The following is a 19,008-nucleotide window of genomic DNA, read 5'->3' as shown; positions in this document are numbered from 1 at the left end:
CTGGTTGCCAGAATGAAACATCATCATCAGAAGTGTTCCTTCTCATTTTAGATGCAGTTGTGGTAAAAAATAAATAGCTGAAATAGGCAGATCTTCCTTTTACAATTTCACCTTTAAAGTACAAGTGTCAGTGAATGCAATGAGGAATACTAAATGAGCAGTATGGTAATAATAATTAAATAACTGCATTGACTTATTTTGTTTAGGAGAATCCATCCTCAACACACAGGATTCTGAAGACTATCCACCTTCAAGATCACCATCATTTTCTATAGTTTCAGAGTTACCTGCCAATGATAGTGTTTCAGTCACATCATGTTTGTCACACAGCCACAGTATATCACATGTAGCAAAAAGAAAAAAAATCTCCATCATCCAGAAACAACCATAGATAAATTTGTGATAAGAACCAGCAGATTACAAAAAGAAATAATTGATGAAAAAATTGCCTGGTTTCTTTATGCAACAAACTCTCCTTTCCGAATGATTGAGAACCCACACTTCATTAACATGGTTCAGTCATTAAGATCAGGATACAGTCCACCCAACAGAGCAGATGTTGCAGGAAAATTGCTGGATATAAAGTATTTGAAAGAGAAATTGAGCAGTGTGCAAAAGGTCTAGAGGGTGAAATTGTTAACCTGAGTCTTGATGGGTGGAGCAATGTCCACAATGATCCTGTTGTTTGTGCTTGTGTGACAACAGAAGAAGGGAATGTCTTCCTTACAGAAACAATTGATACATCAGGAAATGCACACACAGCAGAATACTTACAAGAAGTAGCAGTAAAAGCTATAACAAACTGTGAAAAAAAATTCCAATGTCTAGTACGCAGTGTGGTCACAGACAATGCTGCAAATGTATCCAAGATGAGACAAAATTAATTAGAAGAGAGTCCCAAGCTAATAACATATGGTTGCAGTGCTCATTTGATGAGCCTCCTAGCCAAAGACTTCAGTGTTCCAGAAATAAAGGCTAATGTTGTTGAAATTGCAAAATACTTACATAACAACCACTTTGCAGCAGCTGCTCTGAAAAAAGTGGGAGGAACCAAGTTAACTCTCCCACAGGACGTGCAATGGAACTCAGTAGTGGACTGTTTTGAGCACTATATCAAGAACTGGCCTAAGCTGATGACAGTTTGTGAACAAAATTGTGAAAAAATAGCTGGCACTGTCACAGCCAAAGTTCTCAACATTGGGCTTAAGAAAAATGTTGAACACATGCTGAGTACCCTGAAGCCTATTTCTGTAGCCTTGAACAAAATGCAGGGAAACAGCTGTTTTATTGCTGACACTGTCAAAATTTGGAAAGAACTGCGTGAGATCTTAAAAAGAGAAATATGCAACGACAGAGTTAAATTACAAGCATTAAAAAAAAACGAATGGGACAAGCACTATCCCAGCTCATTTTCTTGCAAATATTCTCCATATTCAGTACCAGGGTCAAACCTTAACTGTTGAAGAGGAGGAGTTGGCTATGACATGGACATCCAGCAATCATCCCTCCATAATGCCAATTATAATAAACTTCAGAGCTAAGGGTGAACCATTCAAGAAATATATGTTTGCTGATGTTTTAAAGAAAGTCACACCAGTGAACTGGTGGAAGTCACTTAAGAACTTGGATTCAGAGACTGTAGAAGTGATCATCTCACTTGTAACCTTCTGCCAGTGTAGAAAGAATATTTTCTTCCTTTGGGCTAATTCATTCCAAATTGAGAAATCGTTTGGGACCTGAAAAAGCAGGAAAACTTGTTTTTCTTTCCCAGATTATGAACAAACAGGAAAATGAAGGTGAAGACGACTGAGTTAGCTGCAGAAGCCAATATTTTAAGTTTCTCATGTTGACCTGGCTGACATAGTCAATTTAATTTGGGGGTTTTTTTAAGAAATATTTCATTTAACTATTTTAGTTAAAAACAATTTTAACAAAAACAAACATGATTTTAAAAAACTTGAATGTTTAACTAAATTCAAAAATTCATATGCTTGTTTTGTTAAAACATTATATGTTTGCTGTTGAAGAAAAAAAAATCCAGAATACAGAATGCTGTTGTTTTAGTTAAATAAAAAAATTTAAATGTCTGGTGATATTCTCCTCCTAATACAGCACAGCAAGAAAATCCTCCAAATATTAATGATTAACCTGTTGAATTGGAGATAGTTCATCTCCCAATGACTTTATAAATATCTGCTTCAATTGTCTTTGGTAAATGAAATCATCAAACAATCATTCATTTTCTGATATAGCTGTAAAACTAATCTGAAAAGTTTTCAAAATAAATCACTTCAAAAATGTATAGCATATACCTTCTAAAAAAGAAACCTACATCTACCTTGGAGTTGTGAAGAACATGTATTAAGGTTATAACAACCAACAAGAATGCACTTTTATGTAGAAATCCATGATTAAATCGAGTCTTCCTAACTAGTGATTTAAATCATGATTTAAATCAATTTGATTTAAATCAAATCCACCCTGATTCTGTGTTGCCTCTCTGTTCATAAACCAATTTTTTTTATCTTTGAGAAATTCACAAAGAAAAACCAAACATTCAGGACCACCCCACGCAATAAACAAAAAGGAACTTCACAGTCGAAGCATTATAGGTGATTTCATGGTCTACTAACCTGGTAGCACAAGTAAATAAATAGCCAAACCTCTCACAATACCATATTCAACAAACTAAAAAAATATTTACAGACTTTGCTGCTAAGAAATGAGCAAAGCAACTCTCTGCTAAGAAATGGGCAAAGCAACTCTATTTTTCTTATATCATCCCAAGCTGGTTTTAGTAAAAAAAAAAAAAAAAAAAAAAAAAAAATCTGTACACCCTGATTAGCCTCTCTCAGATGTAAGGAAGATTTGTATTATCTACCTCCTATTACGTGGGTTTTTTTTAATACATCTGAAAAATGGATTACTACAATCCAAATTAGTTCTTTGAAACTGTTAGTATATTAATCAGAGATTCCCCACCCCCAAAAGCACTGAATGATTCAATATTCAGTATTTTAAACTTTAGGTAATTATAACCTGTCCCTTTTGTGGGTCTGAGATTAAATATTCTCACTGATGAAAGTCTTACTTTTATTTTTGCCTATTTACCCATACAGTAGAAGGATATCCTTACAGATTACCTTTTATTCCTTAAGATTACCAAACTCCGTTAGTATAAAGCACATTGATAGCAATGATAACATGCAATTAGATTTACAAGCATGCTTTTTTAGGTTCAAGACAAAACTGACAAAAAAAGAACATGTACACATCATCTGCAGGCCACACAAACCAAAAGCACATCTCTAATCTGGGCCAGTGTCGCTTGACTGAATTGCAGGGGGGGAGGGGAGGGTGTAAAAAAGAGCTTCACGTTTCCTTTTTTGGTCATATGTATTTGGAAAGGTCTTGCTGTTAAGCTGTCTTCTTTCAGATAACACGACAAGAGAAACTATTTTAACCAAGGAACTGTTTTTATTCTAAATAATATTGGTGTCTCCATTTTCTCACATACATGGTGCAGTATTTTTATACAACAAATTGGATAGGAAATTCACTACTGCAGTCATTCTGAAGGAACATGGAGAGCAAATCTTTCAGTGCCTATTCTATTAAAAATCTCGGTTTGTTGTACTTTGAAATATCACTGAAAGGAGTACTTTATTTTCACAAGAGAGAAATATAATTATTGCTATATCATGAAACCATAATTATACAATCTACACAATGTATACAATGTCAACATATATGCACTATACTTAGGATAACATTATCATTAGATAATTGATACTTGGTTCAATTAGATGGGCATATTCAATCCAAATTAAGAGAGAAGGCTTAGTAAAGGAAAATGACCAAAAAAGGGATGGGGAAAAAAAAAATATTTGCACCTTCACCGACTAAATATCCAAGCAACCGCACTTAGAAGAAAACCTATGGCTTTGGTGGTTCTATTTTAAATTAACTAATTTTTCTCTGTGTCTTGGTGTAGAATAAAGATTCAAATAAGCAAAGTAGCACCCTACACCAGCAACACAGAATGCATATGTACTTGTACTGACCGGCTCAGAGTCATAGTAATAATCATCCCAGCTCTGTCTGAGGGGTTTCTTTGTCATCTGAAAGCAAGGCAGATCAGGTTAAATAGCATTCAAGTCAAACGTAACTCTCTCCCCCAGGCCTTTGAGACAGGGTAGCAATGCAATTACATTACTTGCAAAGTCAGAATTCATTTTGCATGGAGTTATGAAATTTAAAATATGTAAGGAAGAATTTAGGTTTAAGGAATTATTTACCACATTTGTCAACATTTTGATCTCTACTTATGGTGTTTTAATAACATGTATAATGATAATTCTGCGTGTTAACAAGGCTAATATACTTCTAAGAGATTTATCTAGGACTATTATAAGTTGAGCCATGGGCTTACCTAGTGATCGTGATCTGCACAGCCATGCTGGAGAACAAGGTCTAGTTTCTACTCTCTTAAACCCTGCTCTGGGGAGCTACATATGTTGGTAAACAGTGATTCATATGACCAATCAAGGAACAGCACCAAGGGGCTTCTACGGAAGTGTCATCTAGTCTTTCTCAGCCAGAAAGACAGAGATGGGGTTAAAAAAGGTATAGCTCAGGTAGACAAAATATAAGGATTCTCAAGGCTAAAAAAAATAAGGCAGAACGCAGCCTTAGTGGGAAAACATTATGGCACAACTGTTTATATTGCAGTAATTAAACTAATTACAGATCCAGTCCTGCATGGTGTTGACTGCAGTAGGAGTGGTGACCAGCCTGCACAGCTCAGGAAGTATTTAGCACCGTGCATGATTGGACCGTTAGCATTTCAACTGTAAATCTATTTGATAGGCCAAATAGCCTGACCTGAGCAGAAATTACAAATAAGGTTGTTTTATTAAAAAATATTTTAAAAAAAAATTATTTCAGCTCTTTTCTTACACTGAAGGCTTGCTCAAATATCACATACTTTTTATCAAAACTGGAGGGGTTTAAACAACAGATGCTTTAATTCTCACTCTCAATATAAAATACAATTTTGTTTTGTACACCTAAACGTGAACCACAGCGTTGGTGAAAATGGAAAGAAAAAAGTTTTACTTTGTCCCCTAATTTTTTTGTCTTTTCAGTGAACAATAACTGACCATCCCTTTATCTCTTCTTATCCCTCTCTAATCTCTCTCTATTTTAGGTATTTCTAAGGCACCTTTAACAAATCCATTTAATTAGTAGAGAGTGTTCAAAGGTGACTTAATATTTTTGCCTTTTCATGTTTCCATTTCCTCTTCCTCCTTATCTTTCATTGTCCGCACTGGATGTAGGCGATGGGAAGAATGTTGTTACTGCACTAATGGAAGGTACTGACATGAAATGACACACTTAACACTTCTAAAGAAAGCAATTTGTGTTGGTCCACATGGATAAAGCTCTCTTTCTCTAACAAATAGGCCTGGATACAATACAGTAATCACGTTAAAAACTCCAGACTGTCATCGTGATCCTCAGCTAAATCCAGAATCTGCTTTGAAGATCCACTGAGGGGCGCTTAGAAATTCTATGTGCCCCCAACCATCCTCAACAAACCATGATTTAGACTAAAACTGATGTTTTAATCTAAAACATGTCAACCCTCTCCTTATCTAGTACATTATACTACTTTGTTGTTGTTTTTTTAAATACAGTTGACCTGTTTTACAACCTTGAAAAAATAAAGGAAATATAATAAAAACAGCTGTTTTTAAAACAAAATTAAGATTATGAAACAACCAAACAAAAAATTCATTTGAAAATTATCTTGGCCCTGCCATGCTTCAAAATTACACAACAGATGTTACATAAAGAACACACTATGTTCTCAGACATCTCCAATACTTACACAGTGTTTAAGAGCAAAAGCCTTAAACTCTATTAGTTCACTAGCTTATGTGAAATTCGTAATGTCTTTAAATATGGGTGGTAATCATTATTATTACATTGAATTGTAGCTTTAATATACTGCTTTAAAGGTCTTTAAAAGTTCTTACTTTCTGAAGAATTTAGCCCTCTTAAGGTGTCAACCTTTCACAATTTTAAGAAAGACTAAAAAGTTATTTGCAATGCACTGTGTTTACATAATTGAAGCTTTAACTTGTAATCTAAGAATGGCAAATTATTTACTGCTAGCCAATGAAAACACATTGTTCTTTTAAATATATACTAAACTGTTCTCAGATCTATCATTCCAAAGTAAAAAAGGCATTTAATTTTAAAAATCCACATATAACAACTAGGGATTCTTTATTTTTTAGTTTTATATTGCATGTGATTTCAACTTCATGAAATGAAAGGAAAAGCAAGGATGTGATGTGTTATTCTATATTCTTTATGCAAACATGCTTGTGATATGAATATGACAGTTTCTGTAATTTCTAACTGGGGGGGCAAGAAGCACAGCTCTCTCCACATTGAGGGAGAGGACGAATTTCATTATATATCTTTGGGTCTGCACTCCAAGGGAGGTGGACATCTGAGTGCTGGAGCAAGTCTCTTAAGCCGAGTCTTCCCAGAGCTGATCTGCAGCTGGCTGTGGCCCTGCCTGGTTGTGTGTGTTAGAGGAGTTTTAAGAGCCTGGTTCAGCAAGATAGATTAAAGGGGGCCCACGCTGGCAGAACAGGTAGACTCAGTGGTATCTCAGGACATCAGGTGGCTTCCCAAGGGGTCCAACCCGTCACAAAGGGTTCCACATGTCCAAATCCCATTAACATTTATTGGAGCTAATACCTTTTTCCTCTTAACGTACATTAATGGCAGAGGAGAACTGTGCACAGACCTGGCAAAAAGAACCTCTACAGGGCTATGCGTTGACTTTGTCCTGACCTAGCTTGAACTGCTTCCTGCTTATCCCTGTAAACTTTTCCCCTTCTCCCTACCTGCTGTAAGGGAGGCCAGCTTGCTGGACAAAGACCCGCTCACATAAATGTTGCAGTGGGCACAACATTTCTACAACAAAGCTTCATAAATTTTCTGCAATGCAAACTGAACAGTCCCACAGAAATATCTCACTTGTTTGTGGTTGATGGTTTCTACATTTTGTTTATATTAGGCTTGTTACATTGTTAAAGTACAAAAGTCATGCTATCAGGCAGCCAATCCATAAAGCTACAGAATTATGACATCATCATGCAAGCTGTTATATCCTACAGACCCACGGCTAACAAGTGGACACATCTCTATCTAAACAGACCTAGGTAGAAGACAGATATTAATTATTAACAATGGCTTATATTTTTATTCTTCTGTACTCCACTTAAGCTTTCAAATAGCATCAAAATCATTGCCCTTCTCAATAGCTGAAGTGCCAACACTGATGAATTTTTCATCATGAAACCCTGAATGCAAAGGCCACAGACAATAAATTTCACCACTCAGCTTATTTTCTTTTTTAGCATTAAGTCAAATCAATAGAGAAGAAGTATGTCATCAGGAAAGAACGGTCCAGCATTCTAGAGATAAATACATTCTGCAACCCCTTTTTATAAAACGCTGTCACATCCCCAAAGCTGCCTGTTTATTCCCACCTGATTGAGGTAATGATACTCCTCGGGTTGTTTAAGATGGAATGCTGATCTTTCTTCCTCACTTGCTCCTGCCAGAAGGTAATAAAATACATGGTAGTTCCTGGTAACAAATAAAAATTATGTTAAACTTGAAAATCAATATCAGCATTGTACATATACTTCTGTGTTCACACTAAGAACCTGATTTTCAAAGTTGTGGAACTGCAGCTGCACATGCAATTGAGCATACAAATTGAGACCGTGATTTTCAAAGGCATAAAGGGTAGTAGGTACCCAATATCCATTGACTTTCAAATGAGATTAGGGCACCTCACTTCTTTAGCTGACTTTTAACATTCCAGCCATTAATACCAAGAGCACGTGCAAATGGCCAGTTCAATGTATAGTTGGCTAATGTGTGTGCAAACACCCAATCTGTACTCAGGTCCCCCTGGGAAGCAGGCAGTGGCACAATCACATCTGTGTCCAGTACCGGGTTTACAATGGCGTCAATGGTGCCGGGCCCACACTCAGGAAGGGCCCACCCCCCGACCGTGGCCGTGCCCTCCACTCCGCCCTCATTCTGTCCTTGAGACCCAGCCACCACTTGTCCTCTTAAACCTCTTAAACCTCCACCCCAAGGCCCCGCCCCCAGCCAGCCTCTTCCCCCCAAGGCTCTGCCCACTGCTCACTACTCTACACCCCCTCCTCCCACCTGGCTCCAGTAGCTCTGGTTTTCTAATTAACCCCTTCTGGGACAACCCAGTGGTAAAGCAAAGGATATAGACTTAGAGGAATTTCTTATCCACACATATCTTACTCTCAGCTAAGGCTAAGATTTTGTCAAGGTTATTTTTAGTAAAAGTCAGACAGTAAACAAAAATTCTGGCCAGTAAACAAAAATTCACGGAAGCCGTGACCTATCTGTGACTCTTGCTGCTGTGGCTCCATGGTTTCCTCTGCCACCATGGTGGCTAGAAGCTGCAGGGGGGGGCCGCCCCTCCGCCCATGCCAGCTGGGAACTTCAGGATGACCATATTTCCCAAAGAGAAAACAGGACACCCCAGTTGCTTGCCCGACACCCCCCCGTGAGGCTGTCACTCGTCATTGGAACTCTGAGGAGGGCCCCCTCAGGAGGCTGTTGCTGGAACCCTACAGGAGGCCCCCTGAGGAGGCTGTCACCCATTGTTGGAAACCTGTTGGGGCCCCACTGGCGGCCAGGGGCTGAAGCCAAAAATGTCACAGAGGTCTGTGGAAGTCACAAATTCTGTGACATAAACGTAGCTTTACTCTTACAGAGTATGACTTCACCACCCTTATGAGTCTTGGGTTTGGGCTGAGTGCTTCAGCCTGGTAGCCCTTTGGACCTTCTTGGCAATCTTGCTTCTGGCAGCAGAATGACCCACTTTGCTTAGAAAGCATTCCTTTTTTTTTTTTTTTTTTGCTGCCCATGCACTTCCACTGAGGAATAACTAAGGTCCAAGATTTCTTGGAAACTGTTCGCAGACCTCCCCAAATAATTTTTGACTACCAAAGACAGTCTAGTGCTAGATGAACCCTGACATCTCTATACTCTTGCCAAGTTCAGAGCCATAGATTTCTACTGGTTACTACAGACCAGAAAAGAGTCTGGGAACAAAAATGAGTGACCTGACAAGATGCATTCTAAATGAACAAGACGACGACCTGTAGAACTTCTAATTTATTTTAGAAAGATTTAGTCTTCAGTCTTTGACAGGAGAGTAAGCTGCAAAATGGAGGAAAATTACTAAGTGGTTTCGGTGCTTATCTGTTATGTACAAGGAAGTCTTGGGAACCTAAATGTTCTGCCTTGATTCCAGCAAGAAGGTATGACTTTCTTGCCAGTATGAACTTGGGCTGGTGTATGAACTGTGTACCAGAATTGTATTAACTTGCCCTTTTTCCTCTGAGATCTTAAAGAGGTGATGAGCAGCTCACCCTCTTCAGGATCCTCTGCTGCAGAGTTTCACCAGACTGAGGATGTCATTGCAGTCATTGCTTTTGTTCAGCATATATATATATATATATATATATATATATATATATAGAAAGATGTCAAAGGGCTCTATGAGCGAAGATGCCACTAATATGCTGATGAGCCCCTCCTCTATGCCTCTTTTTCACTTGGTATAATTAGTATAGTATCTCAGATGTCCCAGTACTTGCATGAAAGAGATATGAAAGAAAAGCAACTAGCTCACAAAGCAGAGACCACACTAGTTGACAGACAAACACTTTGCAGAACTGGTAGAATGTGTAATTACCCCAATCAAATGAGAGCAACACCACCCCATTAGTCAAGGGAGTGCACAAACTTGGAGTCCTCTACATTATACCTGGACTTGGCCTTCAAGTTAGCAGCAATGGCTAAGAAACTATTCCAAGAATGGGTGGCCAGATATCACCCCTTTAGGGGTTTTAGGGAGTCCTTATCCAACAGAGATCTCTAAACTCTAAACCTTGCAACAGCAGCAACATTCAATGGAGAGACCGACAGAGAGCACTTAGGAAGTATCTCTCCACAACCAGAGCAGAACCTTCTTGGTGGAGGGTCCAGGATTGTGGAGCCAGCTTCTGCTGGAAATTAGGATGCAGCTGAAACTTACCATCTTCAGAATGTGTTGCATGAGGCATGTTTTCATGCTTGGATACATATAAAGGATATCTGTCATACACCTAGTGAAGTCCCTTATAAAAGGAGGCTATGAAGGAGAAAAGGGAAAACCTTCTGCCTGATTGTTGCCTTGCACCATGTGTAGTCATTTACACCAGTACAAAGTGAACATACAGTGAGTGAAAAAAAGCTACTAAATCAGAACAGTTTACACCACTTCACACTGATATTAATGACGGCACAAAGCTCAGAGTAGCAGAGAATTAGACCCTTCGTCCCACTTAGTACACTCATTGTCCAAGAATAAATTTATGAAAGAGCTTAGGAACATGTGTAATAGTAATACATTAGGCGAGACCCCAAATTGTCAACATTCTTCCTTACAAAGTGGTAAACAGGGCAAGAACTCTGCCACTCTGGCTCTGCAGAAGGGGATTGGAAATCCTCTTATTTCACTTTGATATCAAACACATCCTAAATGCTTGAAATACACTATTAATGTTAAAAGAGCTGAAATGGCTAAGATGACAATTACTTTTACTTAAGCATGACTTCACAACAGAAGAGTATTGACAGCACAGTACTATTTCTAAAATTAAGAATTCTGCTCTTCAGGAGTCTTATCAAAAGTTTTCCTGAGGGGGAAAAAGATGAAGTCATAACAACCTCGATTACATTTTTCAAGTTTCAGTGTGCATGCAATTTAACCTTGAGAGCAGTACATTAGCATTATAACAATGGCTGTACCAATTCCACATGGATGAGATTCAGACTGCAAAACTATTTAGGTTTCCCCCTTCATCTAACTTAATAGGATAATTTTAGCACCAAGAGCGTCTTATCTATTACACCAAAGGACACGTAGCAATTAATGTAAAACTGTACAAGAACAACAGTCTCAAGTTATGTCCACACTGCAATAAAACACTCTTAGCTGGACCTTGTCAGCTGACTCAGACTCAAGAGGGTTGGGCTGTGGGGCTATAAAACTGCAATATTGACGTTTGGGAGCTGGCTGGAGCTAGGCTCTGGGATTCCGCAAGGCAGGAGGGTCCCACAGCCAGGGCTCCAGTCCAAGCCCAAACTTCTACACAGCAATTTTATAGCCCTGGAGCCCAACTCAGCTGATACTGGCCAGCCATGGATGTTTTACTGCATTGTAGACATACCCTCAAAGAGCAACACAGAAGAAAGTGCCAGTAGTTGACATAATCAATAGAAGATAATGTTTGACTTTCTCTACCCCCTAATAAGGGCCATGTGGGGTTTGTAGGTTTTTGTTTGTTTGTTTTTTGGAATAAACTATGAGACAGTGGAAAATTTGTTTACAATAGAGGAAATAATTAATCACTGAAATTAAAAGAGAAGTCTGCAATAGGGAAATAAAAGGCCATAAGTAGGCAAAATAAATCATTTTCATTATTAATTATTAGTATCACCATTGTGGCTTGGAGCCCTAGTCCATTATGCAAGGTGCTGCTCAAAGAGCAAAAAGACAGCCCATGCCCCAAAATTAAGTTTTAAATAGATTACAAATAAATCAGAAGTCACATAATAACCATGCTATAACATTTGATTTATCCATTAGTCACAAAGACAGTGGAAAATATAACACAGGGACTGTAAGGATGAAATGGAGAGCTGGATTTTCCTCCCTTCTAGATTTCACTCCCCAAATGAAATTTGCTATTAAACAAATACTGCAAAACAGGTTTGGTCAGGTCTACACTCAAAAGTTAGGTCGACTCAGGCTGTGAAAAATCCACACCTCTAAGCAAGACAGTTAAGCTGACCTAACCCTCAATGTAGATAGGGCTATGTCAACCAAAGAATTCTCCAGTTGACCTAGCTGCTGCCACTTGGGGAGGTGGATTACCTGTCCTACGCGAATAGGAGAACCCCACCAATCGCTGTAGTGAGTGTCTACATACTACAGCAGTGCAACTGCAGTATTGCAGCTGTGCCACTGTAGAATTTCAAGTGTAGACAAGCCCTTAGCTTAACTGAATTAAGGCCATTTTAATTCTGAATGAGTGTTCACGCAGGGGTTTAATGCAGTTTAACTAATTCACGTTTTACAAATTAACTTTCCTGAATGTCACTGTGTAGATAAGCCCTAAGTAGCGTGCCTGCAAATTGATTAGCAATACATACTTAGAATGGTGAAACTGATATCCTAGAGTCCAGTGAAAATAGGACATTAAAACTGTCATGCACTGAATAAATATATCATTAAAAATATACGGATATACATAAGTAAAAAACAGGCTCCTACCGTTCATTGTGTTCCTGATAGACTAGCCTGGATTTCTCCAGTAAATACTTTTCAACATAAGCTCTGGAAGAAAAAAAAAATTAGTCATTCATCCAATGTTCAGCTTAAATGGAGAACTTTATTGTGATTTTTTTACTATACAGAAAAGATACATTTATATTTCATTCTTGTTTCATTTAGTTATATAAATTTCCTCCTAGGCAGAACAAGCCCAAAATTATGTTTGACTTTTGAGGGTTTAGTGTGATATGAAGCCAGAACTAACATCTATACAAAATCTCTGATGAGTTAACCTATGGGCAAGGAGTGTACAGGGAAACCTTGACAGAAACTAAAGAATCTAAGATACCTATTAAACCTAAATTCAGCAAGATAAAATTGACTGACTAACCCTCTACATCCCAAACTGAGATCAGAGCCCATTTAGGTCCTGATCCCGCAATGAAATCCATGTGGATGCTGTGATCTGCCCATCGAGATTTCATTGTAAGTTCAGGTTTACATTTTAAAGCCCTCCTATATTATGGTCACTCTCCAGTCATTCACATCTAAGCATATATTCAAGTATTTTGCTGAATAGGGGTCTTCTGTTGGTGCTAAATATCTTGCTACTAAGCCTCTCAAGTTTACAAGCTCTTCTTGTTTTGGCAATTAAACATATGCGATTCTTTAACCAAATATCGGACATTGATTTTCAGAACTGTGTGCAAGTTGTTTGCACATCAAATGTACATATGTAAATGCAATTAGAAACATCAGAAATTGTAATCTCTAGGGCAGGGCTATACTACTGTGGTTGTACAGTGGCTACACAATAGGTGCCCACTGTTGGGTGGCTCTTAGGCACCACCACAATAAACATGATTGATAAACAAACAGCATGTATAAGACAGACACAAATTTTGCACAGGTTCTGAAAGCTTGGCTCTAGACATCTATTATATCTATTTTTTTTTTAAACAGAGTTAGGAAATTATATCAAAACATTTGAGAGAGGTTCATGGAAAAACAATATTTCATACTACAACAGAGGCAGCTAATTATTTTTTCAAACACTATTACTGTGCTTGGGGCGGCACCCAAGGAGCTTACAACGAAGTGTAGAAACATAATATACCAGATGGCCAGAGACAGAGAAGTACAATTTCTAAGGGAAGCGAGAGGTTTCCTCCTACTTTTTCGTAGTTGGATTATACTAAAAATGGGGGTTACTTACCTATAACTGGAGGTTCTTGAAGATGTGTGGTCTAGGGTGACCAGATGTCCCTATTTTATAGGGACAGTCCCGATATTTGTGGCATTTTCTTCTATAGGCACCTATTACCTCCCACCCCCGTCCCGATTTTTCACACTTGCTGTCTGGTCACCCTAGTGTGGTCCCTATCTGTAGTCCACACATAGGATACACATGCACACCATGTGCCTGAGTCCGGAATTTTTCACAGACAGTGTCCATTGGCCTGCACACACGTCATAGCTCTCATGCTCTGAACAGAGGGCATAAGCGGTGGTGCGGACTGACATCTTTCCAGTTTTCCATTCTTACCTCAGTTCTAACAATCCCCAGCAGAGGGGGCAGAGGGTGGATAGTGGAATACAGATGGGGACCATATACCTCAAAGAACCCTTCAGTTACACGTAAGCAACCTCAGTTTTTTCTTTGAGAGATAATCCCATGCATATTCTGCATGTGGGAGATTAACAAGCAGTAATCAGACATGGGGTGGACACAGACGTGACAGCTGAATGTAATACAGCTGTCCCCACAGCTGTATCAGTTGCTGTTGACTACACCAGAGCATGAAGATCTGCAAAGACCTCCAAGTAGCTGCCTTAAGTATCTTTAGGTTGAGTACATGTCTTAGCAAGGCAGTGGAAGAAGTTTGCCCTCTAGTTGAATGAGCTCACACACATACTCCGGAGAGGGAAGATGAGCTAATTGGTAACAAAGGGCAATACAACCCAAGATTCATTTTGAAAGTCTCTGTACCAATATATCCTGATCCCTTGATTGCTCTGCTATGGAAATAGTTTAGGTGTCTTACTAACATACTTTGTTCTTTGTAGATAAAAGGCTTAGCCCTTTGGAAGTCTAGAGAATACAGCCATTTCTCTTCACCTAAGGAAAAAATACTGGTAGGTGGATTACTTGACTCATTTGAAACTCAGAATATTTTAGGAACAAATCTAGGGTGGGGTCGTAATGAGACCTTTTCTTTATCGAGGGTAGTATATGGTGAGTCTGCCACGAGTGCTCAGAGCTTACTGACTCTTCTGACTGACGTTGTGGCTATTAGAAAGGCCACCTTCCTGGACAAATGGGCCAGAGCACATGGGGCCAGGCTTAAAGGGGAAGAGGTTAGTGAGCAATGATAAAACAAAATTGAGGTCCCAATGAGGTGCAATCTTCACCAATGATGGAAAGTATATGAGAATCCCCTTCATTAATCTAGTTGTGACAGGATGAGTGAATATTGTACGGTTATCCACCAGAGGATGGAAACCACTGATCACTGCTATATGTACTCACAGAGAACTGAGCACAAGACTCAATGATTTAAGGGTAAGTAGATATTCTAAAATAGCAGGGATCCTGGCAGATTTTGGATACAAATTGAATAGGTGAGCCAAACAGGAGAAATGCTTCTATTTTGCTGAGTAACAGCTTCTCGTAGAGTCTCTTCTGCTTTGGTTAAGGATGAATTGCACCTTTAAGAACATAAGTGCTCTATTTCCGATGTCCATTCAAATACCAGGCCCCGAGTTGCAGCGGCCCAGAGTGAGGTGCTTGAACCTTCCATGTAATATGGGGATGTTCATGGGTGGGTGAACTGAGAGCTTCAGCAGATCCATAAACCAGAACAGTTGAGTACTATCAGGATGACCTGAGCTCTGTCTTGGTGGATCTTCCATAGAACTTGTAGTACTAATGGGTTGGGAGGGAAGACATGCCCCAGGTGATTCTTCCATGACATTAGGAGAGGCATCTACCACTGAGACCTTGACCAAGGCTGCTCTGTAGCAGCACAGAGAAAGTTTCCTTTTCTCCCACAAGACATTCCCCATTGGGGGAAGATATTGTTGAAAACCAAATTATGAACCTCCTATTCATAATTCATGGCAAAATGTCTGCTCAGGCTGTCAGCTAGGTAGTTCTGCACCCCTCGTAAATATGCTGCTGATAGGGTTATGTGATGGCTGATGCACCAACTGCAGAGGGCAACTACCTTATGCAAAAAGGGAGAGATCTTGCTCCCCTCCGCTTGTTTATATAAAACACCATTGTCGTGTTGTCCGACATTATTTGGACACAACTGGATTGGATGAGTCGGAGGAAGGCATCGCAGACTCAAGGGACCGCCCTGAGTTCTGGTAAATTGACATGTATTCTGGACTCCAGACACCTTGTGCTATATGATCACCCTCATGTGAGTGCCCCAAACCAAGATGGTAACAATGGTTGCATCAGGAGTCAGTATTAGGAAAGGGATCCCTACCTGAACCATTCTCCAGTTTTGTCCACCAGGGGAAAGGATCTAAAACTTTGGTGGAATGGCTTTGCAATTTATGTTGCCTTTCTCTGGTGAGCACACAGAGAAAAGTCAGTCTGTAGGCAGCAAAGATGAAGCCTGACAAACAGCATCATGTGTGCCATGAGTTTGAGGAGGGAAAGGAAAGTTTTGTTTAACGTCCTGGGTCTGATGTATGAGCATGCTCATGGCCTGAAACCCCTTGAAAAGTAGATACATTCCTGCTATAGTCGAGTCCAACATCATCCCTTGTGACAGAATACACCCCTGCAGTCATATCCTACACACTATTGTAATAACCTTTATACAAAGTATGCCTTCTAAGGTATCATTTGAAAATTCTTAATTTTCTGGTTGGTACTGTCCCAGTAAAATGCATGAGACAACATTGTATGTAAAATTAATAACACCATACAGGGAAATCTTATAACACATGTTCCAAACCTCCCAGCCCTGCGCAAGCAAAAGCTGGCAAACAGGTCTGTCCTAAACAAAGGAATGTGTGCTTTGCTTAATTTGCATTAAAGCAGTAAACAGAGTCATCAAATAGGAAGGGAAGACAAAGGAAGGGTTATAATCACGAATCTCTCCCCATAATAATGGAAATAACCCCCCTAGACATAGTATCTGCCACATCCACCGCAGCCTGGAGGAAAGTTTTGGGCACTAATCTGCCCTCATCCTAATCTAAGGCCTGGAAGGGGCCCTATCCACCTCAGGGAGCTTGTCCTTAAATTCCAAAATCTTATTAGTAAAATCTTATTTGGCCAAGAAGGCAGGATAATTTGAAATCCTGAACTGAAGGGAGGTGGAAGAGAAGACCTTTTTCCCTAAAACGACACAAGCAACTCAACCTTTATGGAAGTAGCCTTTAGGTCCTGTTGCTTGGGCCATGCTGTGGCCACCTTCACCACCAAGAGTTCGGCGGTGGATGAGAGAACCCTCCTCTCCTCCTCCCCTCCCCCCGGATGAAACAAAGCAGCACTTCTCAGCCCTCTTAGGGGTGGGAGCACAAGAAGCAGGAGTGTGCCAAACTGTTTTTGCTGGGTCCGTGCTGGCCTCATTAATGGGGAGGGCCACTCCAATGGGACCGGAAGATTGTAAAATGTCTAGTAAACTGTGCTGAGGCTCCTGGACTTCCTCAAGCTGAATCTGTAGCTCTGAACTCACCTGTGCACAAGCTCTTGATATTATTTAAAGTCATCTGATGGAGACTGAGAATGTGGAGTAACCACCTCACCCAGTGAAGACAATGAGCTTGGCTCTTGAAACTGTCAGAATCAGTTCATCTTCCACTTCTGAATATTCTGATGGGGCTGATTGTGGGTGTCTGGGCAATGGCAAATAGGACTCCTGAACTGATTCCAGGTGTCTAGTGTAGCGTTCCCATGGCCCCCAATGCTGTCAGTTCGAAGGATCAAATGGCAGAGGAGGACCACATGGCATAGGGTACTACCTCTCTCTTGGGCAATCATATATGGTGGGAGGTCAGAACCCTGATCTTTGGGGACACCTGACTCATGCCACCTCCATCCAATGCCACAGAGACTCCTGAGAGGCCTCAGACTCATCCAAAGAGAAAGACGGATACCTTATCTCGTAGAGAACTGATAGTACTGATGGTTGCACGTCAAGGCTGGCAGGTGGGACAGGAAAAAGACCCTGTCTTGTCAGGATAGTCTCTTTCTCTGGTATAGCCATGTACTGGAATAGAGATGGTCCTGATAGGAGTGGTGAATGCAGATAAGAGCAAAGATGTCCTCTGGTGAGAGGTAACACTCTGATGACTCTGGGATACCAGGAGAGTCCATTGGCAGAGCTGCTGCAACCAGAGCTTCCCTGGTCATTGTGACAATAAGCTTGCCCCATGGGTGTCACTACTAGTACTGCATCTGGAAGTGGATGGGAGCACCAAGAGCGGTTTATCCCAAACCTTCACCATCAGAGCCACTGTCAGAACAGTCAGAAACATATCCTTGCATGCCTCCTTCTCCTGTCAGAAAATGTACTTGGGCCTAAGTCCTTAGCACCCATATGCGCTAGCTCTCCCAACTTTAACGGGATCAGGGAGGGATCCACTCTCTTTGGGGCAGTTTTAGATGAAGATGGCTTGTCCTTATGTCTATGAAAGTGCCATTTTCTCTCATGTGAAGACTTCTCCTTAGGCTTAACATCTTGGCTTCTGTTTCCAAGCTCGAGTTCAGAGAGGTGCTGCCTGCTTGGTGAAACCTATGTATAGGGGACGGTCCCTGGCCCGCGTCTGACTGGGGATTCATGGCCTTCTCCATGAGATGTTTTCTGAGTCTCAGTTCCTGACACTCATGAGTTCTGGTGGGAAAGTGTGGCAGATGCTGTACTTAGTAGAAACATGAGGCTCAAGGTAGCGTTGATGTTTGTCACTCACTGAAACGAAGCAAGGGCAGGAAACACTGCTTTTGAACCCCAGGACCCTGGGCATAATTCCAAACTTCTTGGTGGGGTGGGGAGTGCCTCTGTGTGGGAAAGAAATGGGGGGGGGGACACTAACTACACTATCTGCCTGTGTAGACTAAACTACAAAAACTACTACAACTATATATAATATCTTACAGCAATGATGCAGTAAGAAAGAAGCTGAGGACACCAAAGATTCCAACTCAGACCATGCAATGGTAAGAAGGAACTGAAGAGGCGTCAGCCCACACCACCTTTTATGCCCTCGGTTTGGAGCATGAGAAGACCTACAGCACATATGAGAGCCAACGGATACTGCTTGCAAAAAATTCTGAACTGAGTCACATGGTGCACATGTGTTTCTCACATGTGGAATACACCTAAGGACTATCACTCAAAGAAGAAATTGCTGTTCTCAAAGCTGTACTCTTAATCAACAGATGCCACTAGTGCACAGCAAATAGGTGTCATGAAAAGGTGCTACATAAATTGATGGTGTAGTTAAGGAAGTGTCCATGTTTCTTTTAGCTTTATTCAAAATAAAAGGGGGAATTTATCCTTTTCCCTCACACTGCAACTCTC

General features: G+C 40.3%; 1 protein-coding gene across 13 annotated transcripts in view; it reads right to left on the bottom strand.

The window, feature by feature from the left end:
* MYO9A (myosin IXA) overlaps positions 1-19,008 on the bottom strand; it is a 465,931-nt gene that overhangs the window by 250,172 nt on the left and 196,751 nt on the right. For 12 of the 13 annotated variants that reach the window (XM_074965918.1, XM_074965921.1, XM_074965919.1 and 9 more), the window contains 3 exons: positions 12,464-12,526; positions 7,575-7,674; positions 4,065-4,121 (listed from right to left, as the gene is read on the bottom strand). In XM_074965918.1, coding sequence (XP_074822019.1) covers positions 4,065-4,121; positions 7,575-7,674; positions 12,464-12,526 — 220 coding nt within the window. The remainder of the gene's footprint in view (positions 1-4,064; positions 4,122-7,574; positions 7,675-12,463; positions 12,527-19,008) is intronic. The other variant, XM_074965923.1, reaches the window with a different exon arrangement.

This window comes from Natator depressus, chromosome 10 (genome assembly GCF_965152275.1).
Source record: "Natator depressus isolate rNatDep1 chromosome 10, rNatDep2.hap1, whole genome shotgun sequence".
NCBI lineage: Eukaryota > Metazoa > Chordata > Testudines > Cheloniidae > Natator > Natator depressus.
The sequence above is the reverse complement of the archived record's forward strand: the minus strand, read 5'-3'. Positions and strand labels throughout refer to the sequence as shown.